The 22699-nt window shown below is 38.7% G+C and overlaps 1 protein-coding gene across 1 annotated transcript; it reads left to right on the plus strand.

Annotated features, from left to right (window-relative positions):
* The first annotated feature begins 29 nt into the window (after positions 1–29).
* On the plus strand, positions 30–22392 carry LOC119787432 (protein regulator of cytokinesis 1-like). The gene is made up of 14 exons (XM_038291299.1): positions 30–205; positions 423–555; positions 6453–6575; positions 8382–8615; positions 8683–8853; positions 9186–9335; positions 9420–9567; positions 11070–11206; positions 13342–13437; positions 14917–15063; positions 15167–15277; positions 15360–15449; positions 15607–15771; positions 22001–22392. The coding sequence occupies exons 1-14, from the start codon at positions 195–197 to the stop codon at positions 22070–22072; spliced, it is 1788 nt and encodes a 595-aa protein (XP_038147227.1). The 5' UTR covers positions 30–194; the 3' UTR covers positions 22073–22392.
* The last annotated feature ends 307 nt before the right edge of the window (positions 22393–22699 follow it).

The following is a 22699-nucleotide window of genomic DNA, read 5'->3' on the forward strand; positions in this document are numbered from 1 at the left end:
AAACCAGCCAATCAGCTCAAAGCTTCTGTGTCGCTGCGAAGTTGAAATCCTGAACAAACAAATATCCAACAAACAGCTGCTGCTGCAACACACCGGATATATTTTCACTAAAAAAAGAAAATAAAGCAGCGAGCGACTGGCTGCAGATTATTAAAGGATTATTTCCCTTTATTTCCATCTTCGTCGGCGGTGACATGAGAGTGAGGTTAGTAGCTGTCTTTTTTATCCGTTTTAAGGAAATATTTCTTACTTTTTATCATCTTAGCCGGTTAAGAATGTTAATATTCGATAAATATGTTATTTTAGCTGTTTTATTGTCGGTTGGAGTTTTGAAATGAAGTAGTTTTACAGAGTATCCAGTCGCTCGGCGGGTTTAGTTCTCATTTTTAAAGTATTTTTTTGTGTTTTAATGACGTGTCCAGTGAGGTCCACGCTGCGGACTCTGTCAGCTACCTAAACGGGGCCCTGATGAAGCTGCAGGAGATCTGGGATGAAATCGGGATCCCTGAAGAGCAGCGGCTGCGGAGAACCAACGAGGCTCATAAACATGTTAAAGTAAATATAAAGGCAGACTTTTCTTATTGCTGCTTTTTTTTCTTTCAGGGAAATTTATTTCAAGCATGTAAGAAAGAGAAAATAACATAGATTCCTTAACAGTAGGCTAGTTGGGGGAAGAAAAAAAAAAAGGGGGGGGGGGGGTAGATTTTATTTTTTAAATTTTTTGAATCATGCATAGCCTAATTAATATAATCTATTAACCTAAAGCTCTATGCATGGTCTGGTTGCTCCATGTCACTGCCCCTACATAGTTAGCATGGCTATCACTGTTAGGGTCTCATTTCCCACTGCGATCAGCTTCATAGCAGGGGCGGATTTAGGAAATTTGGGGCCCTAGGCAGAGGCAGGCAGGGGGCCCACCGAGCACAACAGCACCGAGTCCAACCACAAAGAAATTAATTCTCTGGATAAAACTAATTATTTTGATGGTTTTTATTTTTTATAAATACCAAAAGGCCATAAAAAATTAGCTTAAAGTTGTAGGAAAACTGCTGTTCCAGCGGTTGCATTTCCGAATTCTCCCAAGTGGTGCATGATTTTACACGAGTGAATAAAGTGAATGTGATTGGTCGATTATCAAGGGGGCGGGATTGTTATGGTGGAAGGTTTGCAAACATGTTTGGTTGTGGCCGGTTTATCTGGAAGCATCTTGCTAACCAGTTAGCAACTTAGTGCTAGCAGGTTCCCAATGGGAAATTCCATTGGGACCAAGTAGCACTAAACACACTTAATATTATCAGCGTTCTGATGGCATTTTAGCCAAAGGATTTTTATCAAAAACATAATTAATGTGAACATATAAGGAATAGTTGTATTAACCATACATCTAAACAGAGTTTAATGGGGGGGGGCCCAGGAACTTGGGGCCCTAGGCACCTGCCTAGTATTGCCTGATGGTAAACCCCCCTCTGCTTCATAGTCATGATAGGACACTTCTGTGATTTGAAAATATAGTAGAAATTTTACACATTCAGTAGTAAAATGTCACAGGGATGGTATGCCATCGCCCCCTCATCCCCCCCTCAACTCTAGTACTGACTACAACAGTACTGTTGTATTTTACATATTTAAAAAGTAGTGGGAAAAAGGGACATTTTAAGTTTACCCTTTCTCCAAAACTTCAGCTTCCTTATTTTAAATTATGCAAGGCCTTCAATACAATGACTTCATGATCTATTTGCATACAGGTTTCTATATCAGTAACAGAAATGTTCCATTGATTATGGATCATTATTTATGCCTAAAACTAATACGTTTGCATTAGGGATGCAGGATATTGGGATTTTGGCCGATATCCGATATGCCGATATTTTAAAACTCATGTAGCCGATAACCGATATCGATACCGATGTTAAAGCTGGACAAAAATAAGTAGTCATTGAAAATAGCAGTTTTGTTATCCATTTCTGACACTTTGAAAAATAATATACTCAAATATATTTTCATATGCTGATATTAAATTGATTTTTAAAAACGCGGTATCGTTCTATTTTACTTTCAAAATCTGGTGAAATTTCATCGTTCTGTTACAAAATCTCGTGATATTTTGCAAATTCTTGTGAGATTTTGTTAGTAAAATAGATCGATACCGCGTCAATATATCAACATATAAAATATGGCAACATTTGGTGAATTTTCGGGGGATTTCGTAGCATAATGATGACATATAGCAATATTTCCTTAGTAAAAGAGATTGATATGGTGTTTTTAAATGGCAATATATCAGCATATGAAGATATTGGTATATTTTAATGGATCAATATTTTTTCCCTCGTCTTTAGAAGTTTTTAAGTCTGTAAAAAAGAAGTTTTTGAGAAAGAAGAAGAAGTAGTATTTTTTTTTTTTTAAACTTTAGAAACTCAGAAGCTGATCAAATATCAGGTTAAATATCGGTGGGGTGGCCGATGTCCGATATTCAGTTTTAAGGCCGATACCGATAGGGGGCCCATTATATCGTGCATCCCTATTTTGCATTGGTTTAATAAATTTAGTGTTAATCAGCAAAAAAAAATAAAAACAAAAATTTGATTGCTATCTAGGGCTGCAACTAACGATTATTTTAAAAATCGATGAATCGGCCGATTATTTTTTCGATTAATCGATGAATCGGACAAAAAAAAATTTTTATATGAACCTCTTTATTCCAAAATAAACATTTTAGACAGAACAAACAAGCACACAAGTACAGGTTGCTCATTAACTGTACTGGTGCAATATGAAAAATAAATGTTTGTGCTAAAACTACGCAAACTTACATGAGAAATGTAGCTGTACATCCACAAAATATAGGCTACTTTGTTTCATAAAGCGCAAAAAAAGACATTTTTGTTTTTTAAAGCCCCTAAGGGGCTCAAACAATAGGCCCCCCCATTTCAACAAATGAGTTTTTTTAGACTAGAAGATTTCTGCCTTTTAAGACAGGAAAGTATAGCAGTTAAAGTTGCTGCTTGAGAAAATACTGAACCATAGAGATAAAAATAGCCTGTGATTCAAATTATAAATTGCATTTGGAATAAAAATGAGAGAACTAGGGGTGCTAAAAAACACATCCTCCAAAGACAGATATTTACATGGGAATGTGGCAGATAATTAATTGACATATTACTGATCTTGCTGGATTTTATTCTGTTTTACTTCCATAAATTGCAGGATCTTCTTTACTTTATCTTTGCCAGAAGATTTAAACTTTAAAAGCCTTGCCCTCATAATTTGAAAGGTAATTTATTTATAAAGAAAATATAAACGCTGCGTAAGCTAATTCAAATGAAATTAAAAGTAAAATAAGTAGCCAACCTTATCCCTGTCTGTAACCTACTAACAAGGTAAGGAAAGCATCAGATGAGCTACCTGAGAAACTAACGTTACGTTTCCCCACTTTAAAACCAAACAAACATGGCCGCTCATCCTGCTGATCAGCTCTCTTCACTGCCATTGAAGGCTCCAACGTGTTTTCTTTTCAGGTGCTGCGTCATAACAGTGGTGCTCCGTGCCATGTTCATTTCTTTTTACAAAAGTTGCATGTTACGACTTTTTTAACTTTACAAAGCGCAGGCTATTTTAATTATTGCGATCCATCCCGGCGCATGCGCGCTTCATTTGCAGTCTGGACGCTGAGGGTAAACTCCTCACTAATATCCTGCGGCTCTGAGAGGGATTCCTGTGGGAGAGGGAGAAAGGGGTTGGGATGGGGGAGGCGCCCGACGGCAGGCAAAAGCCGCCAGTGACACCGTAAAAAGTCGCCAGATTTGTCGCTAGTCGCTTTTTTGAAAAATAGTCGCTGGAGGGGTCTGAAAAGTCGCTGAGTTGGCAACATTGCAACTGCGGCGCTGACTCGCTCCGCCATATTTTTTTTTTCTTCCCCCGGATGACGGCGGCAGCGGATGACGCATTAATCGCGCGACACAACTAATCGATTATTAAATTCGTTGCCAACGCTTTTAAAAGTCGATTTTTATCGATTTTATCGATTCGTTGTTGCAGCCCTATTGCTATCACAGAGTCTGGGAGCGGCCATTTTTGCCCAAATATAGTAGCCCCTCCCTCCTGCCATCTTCCAGCAGTGACGTCACGGTGCGGTAAGCCTAGCGCCATTCTCCCCGCTTTACAAGCTAAATCAATGGGAACTACTAGACACATCTGCAATCAACAACAATTATTGAAGATTTCCAGAGGACTTCACCATTGAAATTCACCAGAGCTATAGTGAAACTGACAATGCCCACGTGCTTGGCAGCTGGATGCTGGAATACATCGGGTAAAAGTGAAAAAAAGAGTTATTCCACCTTTCTGATTCCTGGTCCTCCACGGACGGGTTGGTCGTTGGATCGCCAACTTGAAGAGGGAGGATTTGCCATCGAACTTCTGGCCAGAGAAAAAACCCGTAATATGTAGCCAACATTTGGAAGAAGAATGTTTTCAAGATGACTTGGATAATAGCGCGTTGTGACAAACACCAGATACAGCACTGGGACTTGATCAACAGCCGATACCGCACCGTGACGTCACTAACCAGTAGGTGGCAGTAGTGTTCTTTGACAAACATGGATGCCTCCAGTAAAGCACATTCACAGGAAAATTACTCTGAATTAAAAACACTTATTTATTGAACAGGATGGAATCATTTCATATTTAAAGAACTTTCAGAAGTTTAAATTCTGAATATGACATTTAGAGCTGGAGATCTTCCCTCACATGTTGGCTGAGCCGTCAGCAGCCAGCAGCACAGGCTGATCCTCCATAAACTCAATACACACATGAAGTATTGAGGTGTACTTTCTCAATTAAAAACATAAAATTAAGCTTATTTTTGTATCAAATTAAAGTTATTAAAACATTTGTACAATCACCTTTCTTCATTAAAAGACTGGGGCTTTTTAGAAGCACAGTTATTGAAATGTTGAAGAGCTTTTAGACGGTAAAATTACGCGAGTGTTTTGATTTCTATTCCATTCAGAACCTGGTTTTCCTACTTCAGTATTGGTGGTCGACAATATGCAATCTTATTACAATATATTTTATTGCTATTGTGTTGGTGATAAAAGTAATGACACCAAAATACTTATTTCCTTGCAGTCTTCTTCTAGGTTTACTATTAAAATTGGACTTCATCAGGACACTAGATGCATGAAGAAGGGACTTTTATTTCTGTTTTAATCTATCCGTAGACTGCACAGTAATTTTATTTATTCATTAATTCATCAATAATCTTTGGAAGCAATTTAAAGCTAGAGAAAACAATTCTGCCATTTTCATTTTTTAGACATTATTAATGTTATTTTATCACTGTGATGCTAAATGAAAAAAATATAGAAAGATAAAAATACCAAAATGCTCCCTGTGTAACGTTACAGTAGTTTTTACATAATGGGAGGCACACTAAATGCAGTTATTTTATAACCAAATCTGTTCAAAGCTCAGTGAGATTCTTCTCCAGTTTGTGGAATCATTGGCACTTTAGTTTATGTCAGTGATTGATTATTTTATGATTTTTCTCTTTTGTTTTTTGTTTATGTTGATATATTGACGCGGTATCGATCTACTTTACTAACAAAATCTCACAAGAATTTGCAAAATATCACGAGAGTTTGTAACAGAACGATGAAATTTCACGAGATTTTGAAAGTAAAATAGATCGATACCGCGTTTTTAAAAATCAATTTGATATCATTATATGAAAATATATTTGAGTATATTATTTTTCAAAGTGTCAGAAATGGATAACAAAACTGCTATTTTCAATGACTACTTATTTTTGTCCAGCTTTAACATCGGTATCGATATCGGTTATCGGCTACATGAGTTTTAAAATATCGGCATATCGGATATCGGCCAAAATCCCAATATCCTGCATCCCTACTTGGCTGTGCAGTATCGGCCGATACCATCTGTTTGAAATTGCTGTGTGTGTATATATGAAGAACTGCATTCTACTTGGATGTAAAATAATCACCATGATGGCTTCATGTCAAGCTGCTGCCTCCCTTTCTGAAGCAGGAAAAAGACTAAAACAAAGTGAATCCAGTAGAACTTTTTATTGCCTAACTGGAATGGGTGACAATAGTTGAATACTTTTTTGGATCTCAAAATGGTATCGGTGCCCTATTGGTTTATACTCGCCGATACCGTTGCCACGATTTCAGTGCTGGATCGGGACCCCGCCCAATACTGGTATTGGTGTCGGTGCAACACTACTTTTAAGTGATTCTAAGACCATATACCAATTATTAAAATACAAAATAAACTGTATGGGAATCATCTAATCTGCTCAGTACTTGCATCTAATCCTAAAACTTTAAGCTTAGGAATTAAAATACTTGGTCAAACTCTTACTGTAGGTCAAGGAATATTTTTTATCATGATGCAGTGACAGCTGTTCTTCTTCTCTCGCCCTGCAGGGTTTGCTGGATCTGATGATTGCTGAAGAGCAAGAACTAAAGCAGCGATTACTAAAAAACATTGAATCGTGTCAAAAGGAGCTCAGTCTTTTGTGCAGTGAACTGCAGCTTCCACCTTTTAAGGTAAAATCCTATTTAATAAGAAAATGAAACGGGCTTTAAATTGTAGCAGAGATGCCCTGTTATAAAACAGTTAGAAGGCACAAAGATTTAAGCAGAAATGCTTAAAACAAAATTCATACTCTGACCATTAAAAATACATGCAAAAGTAATTTTTCAGATGATATTTTTAATAAAAATATTTAATATTAGAATAACTAAATATATAAACATACTGTATCTGCATTAGGTATATGTAAAATGTTTTCTTTAAAAAAGCGGCCATTAGAGGTTCCCCCTACCCAGCATAAAATGGTTTGACCAGGACAACGACAGACTGCAACTTTTAAAGTTAGTTTTGCTGCAAACTAAGAATGTCAGGTTTTCAGAAGACCACCGAACAGAAAAAAGGAAGATGACACCATAGGATTGAAAGATTTTATGAGTAAATATTGAAATTAAACTGAGGAGGAGTCGGGAACAGGTCCAGGAATGCATTTGTCTCCAGCTTGGGGGGCGTGGGACAGCGTGTGTTTGAGGAGGAGAAAGATAGAAGCATCCCTACCGATGACAGTGCAGGTGAGAGTCTGAGCAAAGTGGCGTAGTGATCCTGCGCTCTGTTCCACAAAAAAGACTCATTCTGATCGAGTGAATGTTGTGTATCAAATGGCAAAAAGGAAGTCTTTCTCAGAGATGGCAAATGAACTGCCAGCAGATTCAGAGGGCAGAGAATCCCCAAAGGATCTAAACTTTTTTTTGCAGCTGAATTTTTTTCTGTTGAATTTTTACCAGATAAAAATTGAGTTTAAGGAATTCAATGTCTAAAAAAATTCAGTGTTCAAAATTTGGTGTTAAAAAAATTCAGTGTTTAAAATTTGGTGTTAAAAAATTCAGTGTTTAAAATTTGGTGTTAAAAAAATTCAGTGTTTAAAATTCGGTGTTAAAAAAATTCAGTGTTTAAAATTTGGTGTTTAAAAAGTTCAGTGTTTAAAATTTGGTGTTAAAAAATTCCGTGTTTAAAATTCGGTGTGAAAAAAATTCAGTGTTTAAAATTTGGTGTTAAAAACAATTTAGTGTTTAAAATTCGGTGTGAAAAAAATCCAGTGTTTAAAATTCGGTGATTAAAAAAGTTCAGTGTTTAAAATTTGGTGTTTAAAAAGTTCAGTGTTTAAAATTTGGTGTTTAAAAAGTTCAGTGTTTAAAATTTGGTGTTTAAAAAGTTCAGTGTTTAAAATTTGGTGTTTAAAAAGTTCAGTGTTTAAAATTTGGTGTTAAAAAATTCAGTGTTTAAAATTGGGTGTTAAAAAATTCAGTGTTTAAAATTTGGTGTTTAAAAATTCAGCGTTTAAAATTTGGTGTTAAAAAATTCAGTGTTTAAAATTTGGTGTTAAAAAATTCAGTTTAAAATTTGGTGTTAAAAAATTCAGTGTTTAAAGTTTGGTGTTAAAAAATTCAGTGTTTAAAATTTGGTGTTTAAAAATTCAGTGTTTAAAATTTGGTGTTAAAAAATTCAGTGTTTAAAATTTGGTGTTAAAAAAATTCAGTGTTTAAAATTCGGTGTTAAAACAATTCAGTGTTTAAAATTCGGTGTTAAAAAAATTCAGTGTTTAAAATTCGGTGTTAAAAAAATTCAGTGTTTAAAATTCGGTGTTTAAAAAAAAAGGCAAATTCCATTGAGACGGTTTTTCTTCCATAGTCTTTAGGCATACATTTTTAAGGGAAATACTTGCCCCCTTTTTTTTTTTTTTTTTTTCTAATCACATGGGAGTGAGTCTGGTTTGCTGTCTGGTGTTCAGTAGTTTTCTGTTTCATTGAAGCGTTTATTTGCAGGAGGAGGAAGGCTGTACCATCCTGCAGATGGAGAAGGATTGCTGCACTCGAGTAAAGATTTTGAAAGAGAAAAAGAAACAGCGACTGGATGAGCTTAAAGTCCTGGTTGCCAAAGACCGGGAGCTGTGTGACATCATGTGTACCACCCCCTTCACTATTGACCAGAACTCGGTCCCATCAGTGCAGCAGCTTCAGGCCTACAGTAGCTTCCTTGATGAGCGCACCAAAGAGAAGGTAGCTTCAGAGCCTTTTCTCATTCATCCATCTTACTTTCCATCTTTAAAATGTCGTTCTTTTCCAGGAGCGTCGTCACGATGAATTCACCAACACCAAAAAGGAGATCGTTGCTTGCATGAACGACCTGGAGCAGAATCCTGAGATTAGTTTTGAGATGGATGTGATGTGTGGAGATGAGGAGGCGTTTTGTCTGTCGAAGGACAACATCACAGCCCTGAAGCTTCTTCTCAGTCAGGTCAGCTCGCTCAAAATGTTTTTAATTTTATGTGAATGTCAACTTTATTTCTATAGCACATTTAAAAACAGCTAAATCTGTCCAAAGTGCTGTATAACAAACATTATCAAGTGCAAATAATGGATAAAAATATCATTACACAAGTCAAACAAACTTAAAAATTAAAATCATAGTAATAAACTGAGCTTGTGTTGAAGGCCAGCTCAAAATGGTGTTTTCAACAATTACTTAAAGACATGAATAGACTGGGCCATTTTAACTTGTGTTAATTGTTTGACTAAGGGTTAACATTTTTAGAAATGTACATTTTTGTTATATATTTCCCCCCCCAGTTGCAAGAACGCAAGGCACAGAAGGAGCTCCTCTGTTCAGGTTTCCGCTCTAAGATCCAGGAGTTGTGGGAAAGGCTTCAAGTTCCTCAGGAAGAACGGGAAGCTTTCTCTGAGCACATGGTCAACTCCAAAAAGAAAAACATGGAGGCAGTAAGAAAGCTTCCTGGTCTGTCAGTAAACGCCTCCGTTAACCGGAGCAGAACCAAGTGGTGGTAACATCAGTTCTATTTGCAGCTCCAAGCAGAACTGGAGCGCCTGGAGCTGCTGAAAATAAAGAGCATGAAGAGTGTGATCGAGGCCATCAGGGGAGAGATTGCTGTTTTGTGGAAGAAATGCTTCTACAGTGACGAACAGCAGCACGCCTTCACTGCATATCATGATGGTGAATAGATCTGCTTGATTTAGATTTTCAAACAAGTTTAAAAATCAATCCACTGGACTTTGTTTCCAAGTTTGAAGACGTTTCTCTTCCATCCAGGAAGCTTCTTTAATTCAAAATGTCAGAAATAGCGTTTAGTTCCAGGTTTTATCCAGCAGCCCAACAAAGCCTTTAGAAAACATGCAAATTGAAACAAATGAACGGGTCCACCCCTTTGGAATAGTGGTCGTTTGGCTTCTTTTGTTAAGTCTGTAAGGTTCAGGGGAACAAAAGACCTCACCCATTCAGACAGCCCAACAATTCACTTAATGATCTGCTCTTTCAGAGACATAGACGAGTATGGGGCATTGCAGGCTAACAAAAGAACCCCCATTCCAAAGGGATGGACCCGTTCATCCGTTTCAATTTACAGGTTTTCTGAACAAACACAAGGCTTTGTTGGGCTGCTGGATAAAGCAGGGGTAACGGATTAGTGGACTGCGGTCCGGATCTGGACCCAACCTTATTTAAAACATTTATAAATTACCACATGTTGTCCAACGACAGTGTCTAATTTCACTTGCTCCTCTTCTCCTGTTAATACGGTAAAGCCCTGGGGAGCGTCCGGCTCCAGGCTGCACGTGATCCAAATGAGCCAATGAGCTGTCAGTCTGGGTTGCTGCTGCTGCTACTTTTAGACACAGCAGGCAAACCTGTGGCAAGCCGGGCGATGGGAAAGAAGGAGAAGACCATGAGAAAAAGAGAGCAGAGAAAGTGTGGACTGCTGGAAGAACTGCGGTGAACTGGTGAAAGAAAAGTGAAATGGCGTGCTCAAAGATGACCCTGCACATTTAGAGGATGTTTGGCTCAACCTGCTGCTGTGAAGCAGGATTCTCCACCATGAACAGAATCAACAATAAATCTGGATCCAGGCTCAAAATGAGCTCCTTGATATGTGCTTGAGAATGGCTTAGTCTCCGGTTAAACCCAGGTTTAAAGCCTTGCAGGGCAGCCTAAAGCCCACTGCCAACATTAAGACAGAAAAAAGAAAACAAAGAACAAACGATCAGTTCAGGTGTTTCAGAAAATATGGGAATCAGGAAATTATCTATAAACCAAACTGAATTCTTTTTTTATTTATTTAAACATTCAATGTATAACATGGATGCATAAACGCCTCATGTTATTTCAGTGTTAAATTCTGTTTAAAGTAACAAATTATAATTATAAAGTCTTCGGACCTTTACTGGTTGATTTTCTTTATTCGGCCTCCGCTGATTTTAATTGTTACCCCTGCTATAAAACCTGGAACTAAACGCTATTTCTGACATTTTGAATTAAAAAATCTTCCTGGATGAGAAGAGAAACTTCTTCAAACTTGGAAACAAACTCCAGTAGATTTGTTTTTTAACTTTTTTGGAATGACTCTGACCTGGATGACTGAGAATCTTCACCAGCATCAGCTTTAGATGAGTTTGATCTCAGGCAGCCAAGATCAGAAAAAGTTCCCAACTCTTTGTTTCCAGATGTTTTTACTGAGGAGCTTCTGAACGTGCATGAGGCTGAGGTCCGGTACCTGCAGAAGTACTATGAGGACCACAAGGAGCTCTTTATGGGGGTGACAAAGTGGCAGGAAAACTGGGACCTGTACTTGGAACTAGATGTAAGTTTTATCTTTAACTCACTTGGACTCTATTATAAACTATGAAGCTCTAATAATGGTGGTTCCACCTATCAATGGGGTTTGATCTTATCCATCCACTAACAATTGATGATTGACCCTTTTCCTTTAAACTTGAGTTTTTTTTCTTGTATCAAATGCATTTTAAGGCATAAATCTTTACTATATAATTAATTTTTAAAAAGAACATTATACCTTAACATTTTGCTGTGTAGGCTGTATTAAGTCCTGATTAAATAAACCAAACGTTGTTGTTATCGTAAACAATGTTGAACATGGACATATTTATAAGATCTAACAAAACAAAGATGAACGGACTAGAATATGTGTAGCTCTGACTGAGATAGAGCCCAGGTCTATTTTAGTCGGTCTACGCAGCAATTCAGCAGCAATTTCATGAGTCTGACTGGAAGAGATTTATTATTAATTTATTTTACTAGACTTAAATCAGATAAATGTTATTTTACAAATTTTATAATCCAACATTTTTACTGGACGTTGCGGGCGCATCGGAGTGAACTGGAGCAGAGCGAAATCCTTGCTCCCGCCTTTCAATTGAAAACCGCTCTGCGCTCCGCCATCTTTTTTCCGCCCCGCTCCACTGCCGGCTCCGCTCCCATGCTCTGGATGAATATCGTCTTCCTTAGGAAATTTCCACTTCTATTCCTATAATCAGGACAAAAGTAGTGTTGGAATAAAGACAAAAAGTTAGCTGCATTCCACCTCAAAATGCAGAGAATGGTGTTTCAGAGTCGGAATTTAAACATTTTCTTGGGGAGGATCCCCCCCTCCACCCCAGACCCTCCTAAAGATGTGAGAAAACAAGATAAAATCTAATAAAGCAAATTGTTACCATATTTCAAATGAAAAAGCATTTCCAGAAATGCTTTTTCATTTTAAGAATGTGGCTGCATTATTTGACTCATAAATGAAATTAGTAATCAATAATCCTGTTTGCATTTTCATTTTCTTCTTTAACACCGCTCATTCTTTTACTTAATTAAAATTAAAAAGTAAAAGACATTTGAGATTTATTTTTCAGAATGTTCCCTAGCAAATTTATACCAAAATTCAATTTGAAATGTAAAATTTAAAAATGAAAAAGCATTCTGAGCGGCGGGCGCAGCAGAGTGACATCAGCAGCCGCTCTTCCTCAGGTCCTTGCTGACCAGGCTACCCATCTTGTTCGGTAGGGGGCGCTGATTATAGCTGTGTTTTCTCTTTAATTATGGCATAAAAGTGCAATGTTAAATAAGAAAATTCAAATGCAAATAGGATTATTGACTAATTTCATTTATGAGTCAAGTAATGCTGCCACATTCTTAAAATGAAAACGCATTTCTGGAAATGTGTTTTTATTTGAAACATGGTAACGATTTGCTTCCATAGAAATATTCCTAGCTTAAAGCCTGTATATAATCCTGTGTTGGGCTCCGTTTGAAACACTTCCTGTTGTGGAAAAACCTCCAGAATGATTGTTTCCCCTGCAGCTATGTTGGTCGGGCACTGCTTAAGGATAGACAGTGGCGCCCTCTTCTGGATGTCAGCCAAACAACAACACTGAAAGGCCCTCAGTTAATCAGATGGGACTAATTTAAATCTAATAAAACCATTACACTTTCATAATAACTTTATTTTTCAACTTGGACAGATTTTATTTTGTCATTTTGTACACACAAGTGTATACAGAAATAAATTTTGTTGATCTATCTGTTTCATCCTAACTTTATATATTTATGTAAATGTGTCTTAATTTGTTTCTGTTGGGTTCATAAATGTCGGTTTGCAAAAGAAGAACTGAAATACACAGTAATGGATACGATTCCTGCAGAAAGGAGAGACAGTTGAACCCCAGACTCAAACGCACTGTCTCCCACTGGACCTCCTCTGCAGAGTGTTTATTAACAGAACATGACGCATGGTTACAAACAGAATATTGTTCTGACAGAACAACTGATCAGTTCATGAAGACAGAATGCTCCATCAGAATGACAAGGCAGGATGGTCTCCTGACTGAATCATGAGACAGGAGTGGAGCATCCCCTCGCACAAATGTTTCATAAACACACATTCATTTTATAATCATTGAATACACCTAACAGTTTCCTCATTTCCAGAGGAAGACCAACGATCCTTCAAGGTTTGCTAACAGAGGTGGAAACCTACTAAAGGAAGAAAAGCAGAGAATTCAGCTCCAGAAGAGTTTACCTAAGGTAAAAAAAAAAGAAAAGTTAATCCTTTTGCTTATTTATTTATTTTATTCTGTAAAATTCCTTTTTTTTTTTTTTTTTTTTGGAAACCATTTTTCATTGAGGGATTTGAAGATAAAACTAGGGATGCACGATATAATCGATAGGTATTGGCCTTAAAACTGAATATCGGACATCGGCCACCCCACCGATATTTAACCCGATATTTGATCAGCTTCTGAGTTTCTAAAGTCTAAAAAAAATAAAATACTACTTCTTCTTCTTCCTCAAAAACTTCTTTTTTACAGACTTAAAAACTTCTAAAGACGAGGGAAAAAATATTGATCCATTAAAATATCCCAATATCTTCATATGCTGATATATTGCCATTTAAAAACACCATATCAATCTCTTTTACTAAGGAAATATTGCTATATGTCATCGTTATGCTACGAAATCCCCCGAAAATTTACGAAATGTTGCCATATTTTTATATGTTGATATATTGACGCGGCATCGATCTATTTTACTAACAAAATCTCACAAGAATTTGCAAAATATCACGAGAGTTTTTAACAGAACGATGAAATTTCACCAGATTTTGAAAGTAAAATAGATCGATACCACGTTTTTAAAAACCTATTTGATATCAGCATATGAAAATATATTTGAGTATATTATTTTTCAAAGTGTCAGAAATGAATAACAAAACTGCTATTTTCAATGACTACTTATTTTTGTCCAGCTTTAACATCGGTATCGATATCGGTTATCGGCTACATGAGTTTTAAAATATCGGCATATCGGATATCGGCCAAAATCCCAATATCGTGCATCCCTAGATGAAACGGACTCTGTAATGACACTAAAGGCTGATTTATACTTCCGAACCAGGTCGTCTCCGGTTTTGAATGCATCCCCACCGCCCCTTCCACAGACACTCTGCTGCACCTCTCCCAAATTGTAGGTGACCGCAGACAGGAGGCCTCTGATTGGTCAAATCTACATCCGCTCTACTCTATGCGTATTTCCTGTTTGCTACCTTTCCGGCTTGTTTTGTTTGTCTGACCGCCATTGTGGAAAACGACTTACCCTCCCCCCCACTTCCTCACTGCCTAGGCCGTATTTAGACCCACAAGTAGTTTGTGATTTTCCCCTTTTGCGTTGTGGTGTGGAATAAAGCGACGCTTCAACATTGAGCATAAAACCCATTGCTGGATCTGCTCTTGCATAGCTGGCTGTCAGTACAGCCATCAGACTCCTAACTGCTTCCCCTCTGGGGGCCCCTGGACTGTTGCTGCTGGGGAATTCCCAGGAAAGACCTTACCTAGTACCACACTGCGGGACAGGATATGTTAAAGAAATAGATGAATGTAAACAGGGTCACTTAGTCTGACATTTAAAAATGCAACGAAAGGACACATCTGGGCAACAACATTGAATTGTGGGTGAATTTTCCTGCTATACTGACCTAGCTTAGCAGGTTTTAATGTCTCATTTCAGTTAGAGAAGATTTTGAAAACCCAGATCGATGGCTGGGAGCAGGAGCACGGCAGAGACTTCCTGGTGAACGGACAGAAATTTCTCACATTTGTGCAGCAGCAGTGGCAGGAGCACAACGAAGAGAAAGACAGGGAGAAACTGGAAAGGGTATGGCTTCTTTTTCACCTTTTTTATTGCTTTATATTTGAAGCTAAAAAAAATATTTGGTTCATATTTTTACTAAGTGATTTAACTTGATGTCCACTGATAGCAACTGAAGAAAACTAAGCAAACCGAAGAGGAAATGCTGTATGGAACAATGACGAGAACGCCATCGAAGCGGCGGATTGGAGGCACTCCCACACCTGGAAAGATCAGAAAGGTGAAATATTTTCAGAAATATGACGCTGGTCTGATTTAATGGCAGCGAATAGAAACAAACATGTATTCCTCTCTTGGTTTAGATCAACGGGCCCTCGACTGTCTCCACTCCAAACAGCTTTCTTAATGCAGGCCAGACGTTTACACTGAAACCACCTCCATCTGCCAGCAAGGTAGGACCTGATCTTAGCCTGAAACTGCAGAATGAGGAGAAAGTTTCTGTATATTTACTGAAAATACTACAGCTTTGAGTTTTCTGTTATCTTTACGCTGCATTTAAAAGCAAAACCAAATGAGTAAGAAAATAATCCCTGCCTGGTCTGGTTGTAGAGTCTTGGCCTGCGAACACCAGGACATGGAAAGACGCCGCGTGCGCTAGAGAGGAACAAGGAAAACATCTCCAATATCAGAAACACTCCATGTGGAACACCAAGGTCTCAGGATACACAAGATGTCACCTTGAACTCTATTGCCGGCTCCTATTCTGAATTTGCGGTAAATGGGGTTTAAAATCCGTCTAGTCCTTCATAGTGGGGTTCATGGTGGAAGATTCTGCCGGCTGTCAAAAAGGCTTTTTAATGTCCGACCGGTGACCCAAACATCTCGCCTGCTAAAATAATCTATTCTTTTTATTCAATAAAACATTCTTTTATTCATTTGCTATTTTTCTGCCCTGTTTCATCGCCACTTCTGCCTTTTCTTCTACCTCTGTTATAAACCTTCTTTCTTGAGGGAACCAACCATTGGTTATATAAACCTTTTTTTTTGTACTTATAGTCCTATGACAGAGTTTGTGCATCCCTATTAATCTCATTTTTATTTCTAAATCTTTGGGTGTTTGCAACAGCTATTTCAGTTTGATATATCTAATAACTGATGGACTCAGTAATATTTCATTATTGAATTTAGGTTTATTGGACTTACAGAAAAATGTTCAATATGCATTAAACAAAACTTGACAGGTGTAAAAATGTGGGCACACTAATCATTTTATTGATTTTAATGCCCTAAAATACTTTTCACTGATTTACTGAAACACAAAATTGGTTTGGTAACTTCATTAAGATTTGAACTTCATATCCAGCTGTATCCAATCATGAGAAAATGTATTTAAGGTGACCAGTTGCAAGTTGTTCTCCTGGTTGAATCTCCTCTGAAGAATCATCATGGGCACCTCAAAACAACTCTCAGATGATCTGAAAACAAAGATTGTTCATCATAGTCGTTCAGGGGAAGGGTACAAGAAGTTGTCTCAGGGATTTAAACTGTCAGTTTTCAGTGTGAGGAAATGGAAGACCACAGGGACGGTTCTAGACCGAATGTATCAGGGGGCTAACCTGACGGGGCGAAAATACTGGTTAGCTGATTGGCCTATGTTGGTGATAGACGGGCCAAATAAACCAATCAGATCAACGAAGCATATGACGTGCTAACAGAGCGACGATGAAAACACAACCACAAGCCAGGCTACTCTTGCTGAAACCAGAAGAGCAAAAACATCTTTTCCTCTGAGAAAAGCCTCCAGAGCAGTGTTTTGCTCTTCTTTCAGTGAAGAAATACTCTGTAATTCCCATAAAACTTGCTCGATAGCCACGCTAACGCTAGTTTCATCGGCTGAAGCCGCCATGTTCTTTAGACTGAACTGTCGCGCTTCTCGTTGCGTCACACCTCAACCCGCCTCAAAGCCAACACTGATTGGACGTTCGTTTGGTGAACGGCTCCAAATTTTCTTTAACGGAGAGTCTCCAGACTGATCTGCGAGTGAAACCTTGAAAGCTCGCGAGATCAGGATGGTCTCACCAGGCTAATGGAAGACCACAGGGAAAGTGGTTGTTAACCCCAGAATTAGCAGGCCAAGAAAAATATCAGAGAAGCAGAATGGTGAGAATGGTCCAGGACAACCTACAGACCACCTCCAAAGACCTGCAGCATCATCTTGCTGCAGATGGTGTCCCTGTACATCAAGAACGCCAAAAACGCAATTGCTGGAGCACATATAGACAAGCCAGCTTAATTTTGGAATAAGGTCCTTTGGACTGATCAATCAAAGATTGAGTTGTTTGCTTATAAAAAAAAAAAATGGTGTATGCAAGGCAGCAAAAAAACCCACAGCGTTCCAAAAAAAACAACTTGCTACCCTCCGTACAATTTGGTGGAGGTTGCGTCATCTTTTGGGCCTGCATTGCCAATGCTGGCACTGGGAATCTTGTTAAAGTTGAGGATTAAATGAATTCCACTCAAAATCAGCAGATTCTTGAGAATAATGTTCAAAAATCGGTTATGAAGTTGAAGTTAAGCTGGGGATGGATATTTCAGCAAGACAATGATCCAAAACACCACTCCCAGTCCCCAGACCTGAAGATCATTGAACATCTGTGGGATGATCTGAAGTAAGGGTGTGCAAAATAATTGTCATGACGATGCATCGCGATTCTAATTTTCGGGATCTACTGCATCGATTCTTGAAGGCAAGAATCAATTATAAAAAAAAAAAAAGAACAAATAAAATACATTAATGGTTGGCGCACATCAGCCAAACCAAGTGGAATACAACTTCCAGTCCAGCAGATGTCGCTGCAGATGTGTTGACGCACGCTGCTTTGTGTCACAAGCATTTCCGGCCGTGGGATGCTGAGACGAGTCATTCGTAAACAAAATATGGAGGAGACTGAGAAAATTCGCCCCTCGGTTCCATCACATTTCAAGTCAGATGCTTGGATGCATTTTGGCTTTAAAAACAAAGAAGGTAAAAACGAAATTGATATGATGCACGTAATTTGCAAAAGGACCACTGAGGCCATGTAAACGGCTCTGATTATCCTTATTTTGTTATTTTAAGTTTGATGAATCCTAAGATCTTTTTGTCAGTGTGTCCACGACAGTAATAGTAATATTTCTGTCCAGTATTTGTTTCCATGGCAACACCTCCAAAAGTCGTTTCAATAAATACAGCTATGTATGAATTCAGTTTCTTTCAGTTCTGTATCAGTTGAAGACACGATCCAGATCATACCCAGCCAGTCAGCCACTGGTAAGGGCTGGATCTTTTTCTTACATTGTTCAGTGAAAATATTGCAATGCATCTCAATATTTCAAGTATCGTGATGCATCGTGATAGAATCGCATCGCGGCATGTGAATCGTGATTTGAATCGATTAATGACTTCTTTGCCAATACCCACCCCTAATCTGAAGCAGGCTCTCCATGCTCGGCCACCATCACACTTAACTGAACTGGATTGTTTTGCAAAGAATAATGGTCACAAATCCCTTCATCCAGGATCCAGGAACTCATTCAAAGCTACAGGAAGCAACTAGAGGCTGTTGGTTTTTACAAAAGGAGAATCTACTAAATATTAATGTCTCTTTTTTTGCTGAGGTTTGCATATTTTTGCACCTTTCAAATTTTGTTTTAATGCACATTTTCTGTTAATCCAATAAACCTCGATTCAATACTGAAATATTACTGAGTCCGTCAGTTATTAGATGTATCAAACTGAACTAGCTGCTTCAAACACCCAAATATTTAGAAACACAAATAATTAAGATTAATAAGGCTGTCCAAATGTTTTCATATGACTGTATATATTTAACGGGTTAGAATATTTGAAATTTTCTTTTGTGGATTTATTTATGAACATATTTCTGTATCTTGTGGATCGTTTATCTATTAAACATCATTAAAACTCAGTGATGTCTCAGTCTGATATCAAACAAAAGATCATCAGATTTTACTGATCTTCCTTTAAAATCTGTCAATCATGATGATAGAAAAACACTCTGTTATCTTGCAAAATTAACTTTGTTTTAATGTCGTAATGCTCTTCCATCATAGAAATGATAATCGAAGTTTAGCTTGATTCATGCATCTCTGAGTAATCCTCTTTTTTGGGGGGGGGGGATTTACCATTAGTCAGAGGTTCCTGGGGCCCCATAAAACTGTTTATATTTATTGTTAATACCAGTATTGCTTATTCGTGCACATTATATTTTTGATTAAAAAAAAACATTATTTGCAACCCTTTTGCTACAATGCCATCAGAACGCTTATAATAAGTGTGCCCCACCCCCCACCCTTCAATGTCCGCCATATTGGATCAGTCCATTTGCTGTACATGTGCGTGGGCAAATCGCTCAGTGGGCACAGAAGCACCGTTTCTCAATTTACTAGAACGCGAGTACGGACTCGTGTTCTCGCCAAGTATGTTCCTGAGAAGAACCCAGGAGAGTCTGGACTTGCGGAGAACGGGAGCACGCAGAATAAATCTGGGTCAAATGGAAAAGAAGCGTACTGATGACATCACCACACGCCCGGCTCATCTAGACTATTTTCATTTAGTGGGGGAATACTAATTAACAGTCAGATAAACACAAATAAAAAGAACATTTTGCCAAATAAAACTCCATTGAAAGCTGCTGCTGCAGCAGTGCATGCTGGGACAGCTGTCAATCTGGTGAACGGACAAATCTGCTCTGATGCATGCTGGGTAAAGAGGGAGGGGCCAGAACAACATCCGGGGACTTTATCCGTCCTTGGTCTGCTGTTTCTGTGAATTGGAGCAGTACTAGGGCTGAGGGTGATGATGTATCTACGGTGGCCCTGAAGTGCAAACTGCAACTACAAATCTAAAAGCGCAACTACATTAAGGAAAACACAATTACATTAACCTACCGGAAAAGGTAGGTACCAGTGGGAAACATGAGACATCGCTGATTGGACGACGGCGCCGTTTGACCCTTGAACCGGAAGTCATTCTGCCTGCTGCGGCTTTTGAAAACATGGATATTGTCGGCGCCCCAAACATAGCTGCCGTTATCCAGGAATATTTTGAATCAGGACATACGTACGAGGCGATACTGGATATGCTCAAGACTAATCACGAAATTTCAGTTAGTTTGCGAACACTGAAGACACACTTAAAAGAAGCTGGACTGTTCAGACGACGCAACTTCCGGTTCAAGGGTCAAACGGCGCCGTTGTCCAATCAGCGATGTCTCATGTTTCCCACTGGTACCTACCTTTTCCGGTAGGTTAATGTAATTGTGTTTTCCTTAATGTAATTGTGTTTTCCTTAATTTAGTTGCTCTTTTAGATTTGTAGTTGCAGTTTGCACTTCAGGGCCACCGTACGTATCACTAGCACATGAGAACGCACAAGAACAAAGATTGAGAAACGGCCAAGGATGATGATTCTTCTTCTCAGATGTAAACCCAGCAGCATGGCGGGGGGGGGCAATGAGTGAAATGGAGTTCTTCCTGTCAAACTGACAGACCGTAGTAGCCATGTTAGCTCAGCCATGTCTTTGTCCAAATACGTCGTCTCCTTTTCTTTTTAGGGATTTCAGCACAAAATCACCCAAATATCCAAGGCAGCGCGTTTCACTCTAGTGAGCTTCATGTTCCTCTGCTAATCGTTTGGCTTCCAGATAAACAAGTCCGAGTAGCGCCATCTCACTGCGGAGCTGAGTCCCACCTGGTTTTTAGACGTACAGTGTGAGCAGGTAGATCGCATCAGAGCGTCGGGTCGCACAGCGTGAGAACAAACATGGTGAGCTGGCAGCTTTTAAACCCTGCAGTTTTATCGTACAGTGTGAGCTGTAGCTGCGTTCAACGATTGAAAAAACAATTGTACAGCGTACGCCCGACTCAATTTCAAACATGATTTTCTCCCGACCTCACGATTCCTGATGGGGAGGTGGTCGTTAAAGGCCCCTCTTTACCCCCTGTACAGCTACACCACGCACCATCAGGCTGAAAGTCGGCCTGATCGAAAAATTCTCGCACGACTGGAAAATCGGTGTGAAAAGGGCAAAAATCGCATAAATTAATGTGTTCCATAACGTTTTGAATGATTAAATGAGTAATTTCAGGTCGAACAAAGGTTTTCTCAGCCGCCCTGGTGGTCTGTAGGGGAAATACCGTACTTGCAATTGCAGGAGCCCTCGGCCCGCACCCACAGGCTCAGAAGTCTCGTGCATCGCGAGAGTCGGTCTTGCTTTACGGCAAGAACTGCTACACGCCCCCAGTGAAAGGCATGCTCGTTGCTAGCGCAGTGCAGTTATCATGGCGGAACCAGCGAAAAAACAGCGAAAACCCATGTCATCCGACAGTCGGATAAATGTATGGGAAACTCCAACCTGGCTAGCTACAATCTTTGTGATTTAGACACATGCATAACAAATAATGTTTGAAAACATGCTAAATTTTCAAATAGTCACTTACCGCAGTAGACATGGTGATTCGTTGCGTTCGCCTGTCTGCTTAGCTTAAAACAACCGCGCCTGGCTTGACGGAGAAACCAGGAGAACAGCTGAGCATATTTACGACAGTGCACTTTTACTTTTGCCCTCTGGCTGGAAAATCAACACCGGTTGCATAGTATACCTTTGCTGTTCCATTCATGCTGATTTTGCAGTTTCTACCTTAGTCATTTAAATATTTTGTACATCTCTGATGTTGCTGCTATTTTCAAATATCCATTACTGTAAAAACATGCATATCTATATATTGGTTAATTATTCTCCAGGTGAAAAGTTTTTGATATTGTTAAAATACTTTACAGTATTTTAAAGTTTATCTTTTAACCTTTCACTATTATGTTATTCTTATACTTTTTTTTAAGGGCCATATTTTTTTCTCTAATCTTTGCTGCTGGAAACAGCAGAATTTCCCCATTGTGGGACAATAAAGGGATTTTCTATTCTAATTGATGCTTTTTGTTGCAGAAGGACCTCTCAAATGCTGCTAAATCAAATATGAAGACGGGATTGCTGAACTCCACCGTCAGCCATCAGTGAGCGTTCAGAGCAGCAGCAGAGCTCAGGATAACAGGCAGCTTTGAAATGTTGACTTGCAAAGAAAAATGGAAATGTTTTAATTGCTGTAAATACTCCTCTTTTTATTTTTTATTTTGTCCCAATGTCACTGCAGTGGCATTTTTTTTCCTGCTGTTTATATTTTCTGTGACTACTTTGCACATTCTGTGGCATTTTGATATTTTAACCTGCAAACTTTTTACATAATGTGATTAACTGTATTGGCTACTGTTTTTATTCTGGTTCTTTGGTATTTTATATTTTTTTAAGATCAGGCTGTAAATAAAAATGTATGAACCTAGTCTACGTGTCATCAGGTCATTTTATTCTCTCTGCAGCTTGATTTCAACAAAGAGACGTTTGTGTCAGAGGAAATCTTTAGACGATCAGCTGCCTAAGCCATGCGTGTCATCAGCTCCTCTAGCGCTCGCTCACAGTGGCCTTTGATTGCACTTTGCTGGAAGCCCATCTCATTAGACTGAGTCAGAAAACTCAAAAAATGTCCGCAGCCTGGAAGAGAAACACAAGGATTAGTAATGAAAATGAAACTGCTGTGCATTTTAAAGCATATTTAAGAGACTCTAAGACTAATAAAACCTCCTTAACCCT

The sequence above is a fragment of the Cyprinodon tularosa genome, unplaced genomic scaffold (assembly GCF_016077235.1).
Source record: "Cyprinodon tularosa strain WSP-4 unplaced genomic scaffold, ASM1607723v1 ctg298, whole genome shotgun sequence".
NCBI lineage: Eukaryota > Metazoa > Chordata > Actinopteri > Cyprinodontiformes > Cyprinodontidae > Cyprinodon > Cyprinodon tularosa.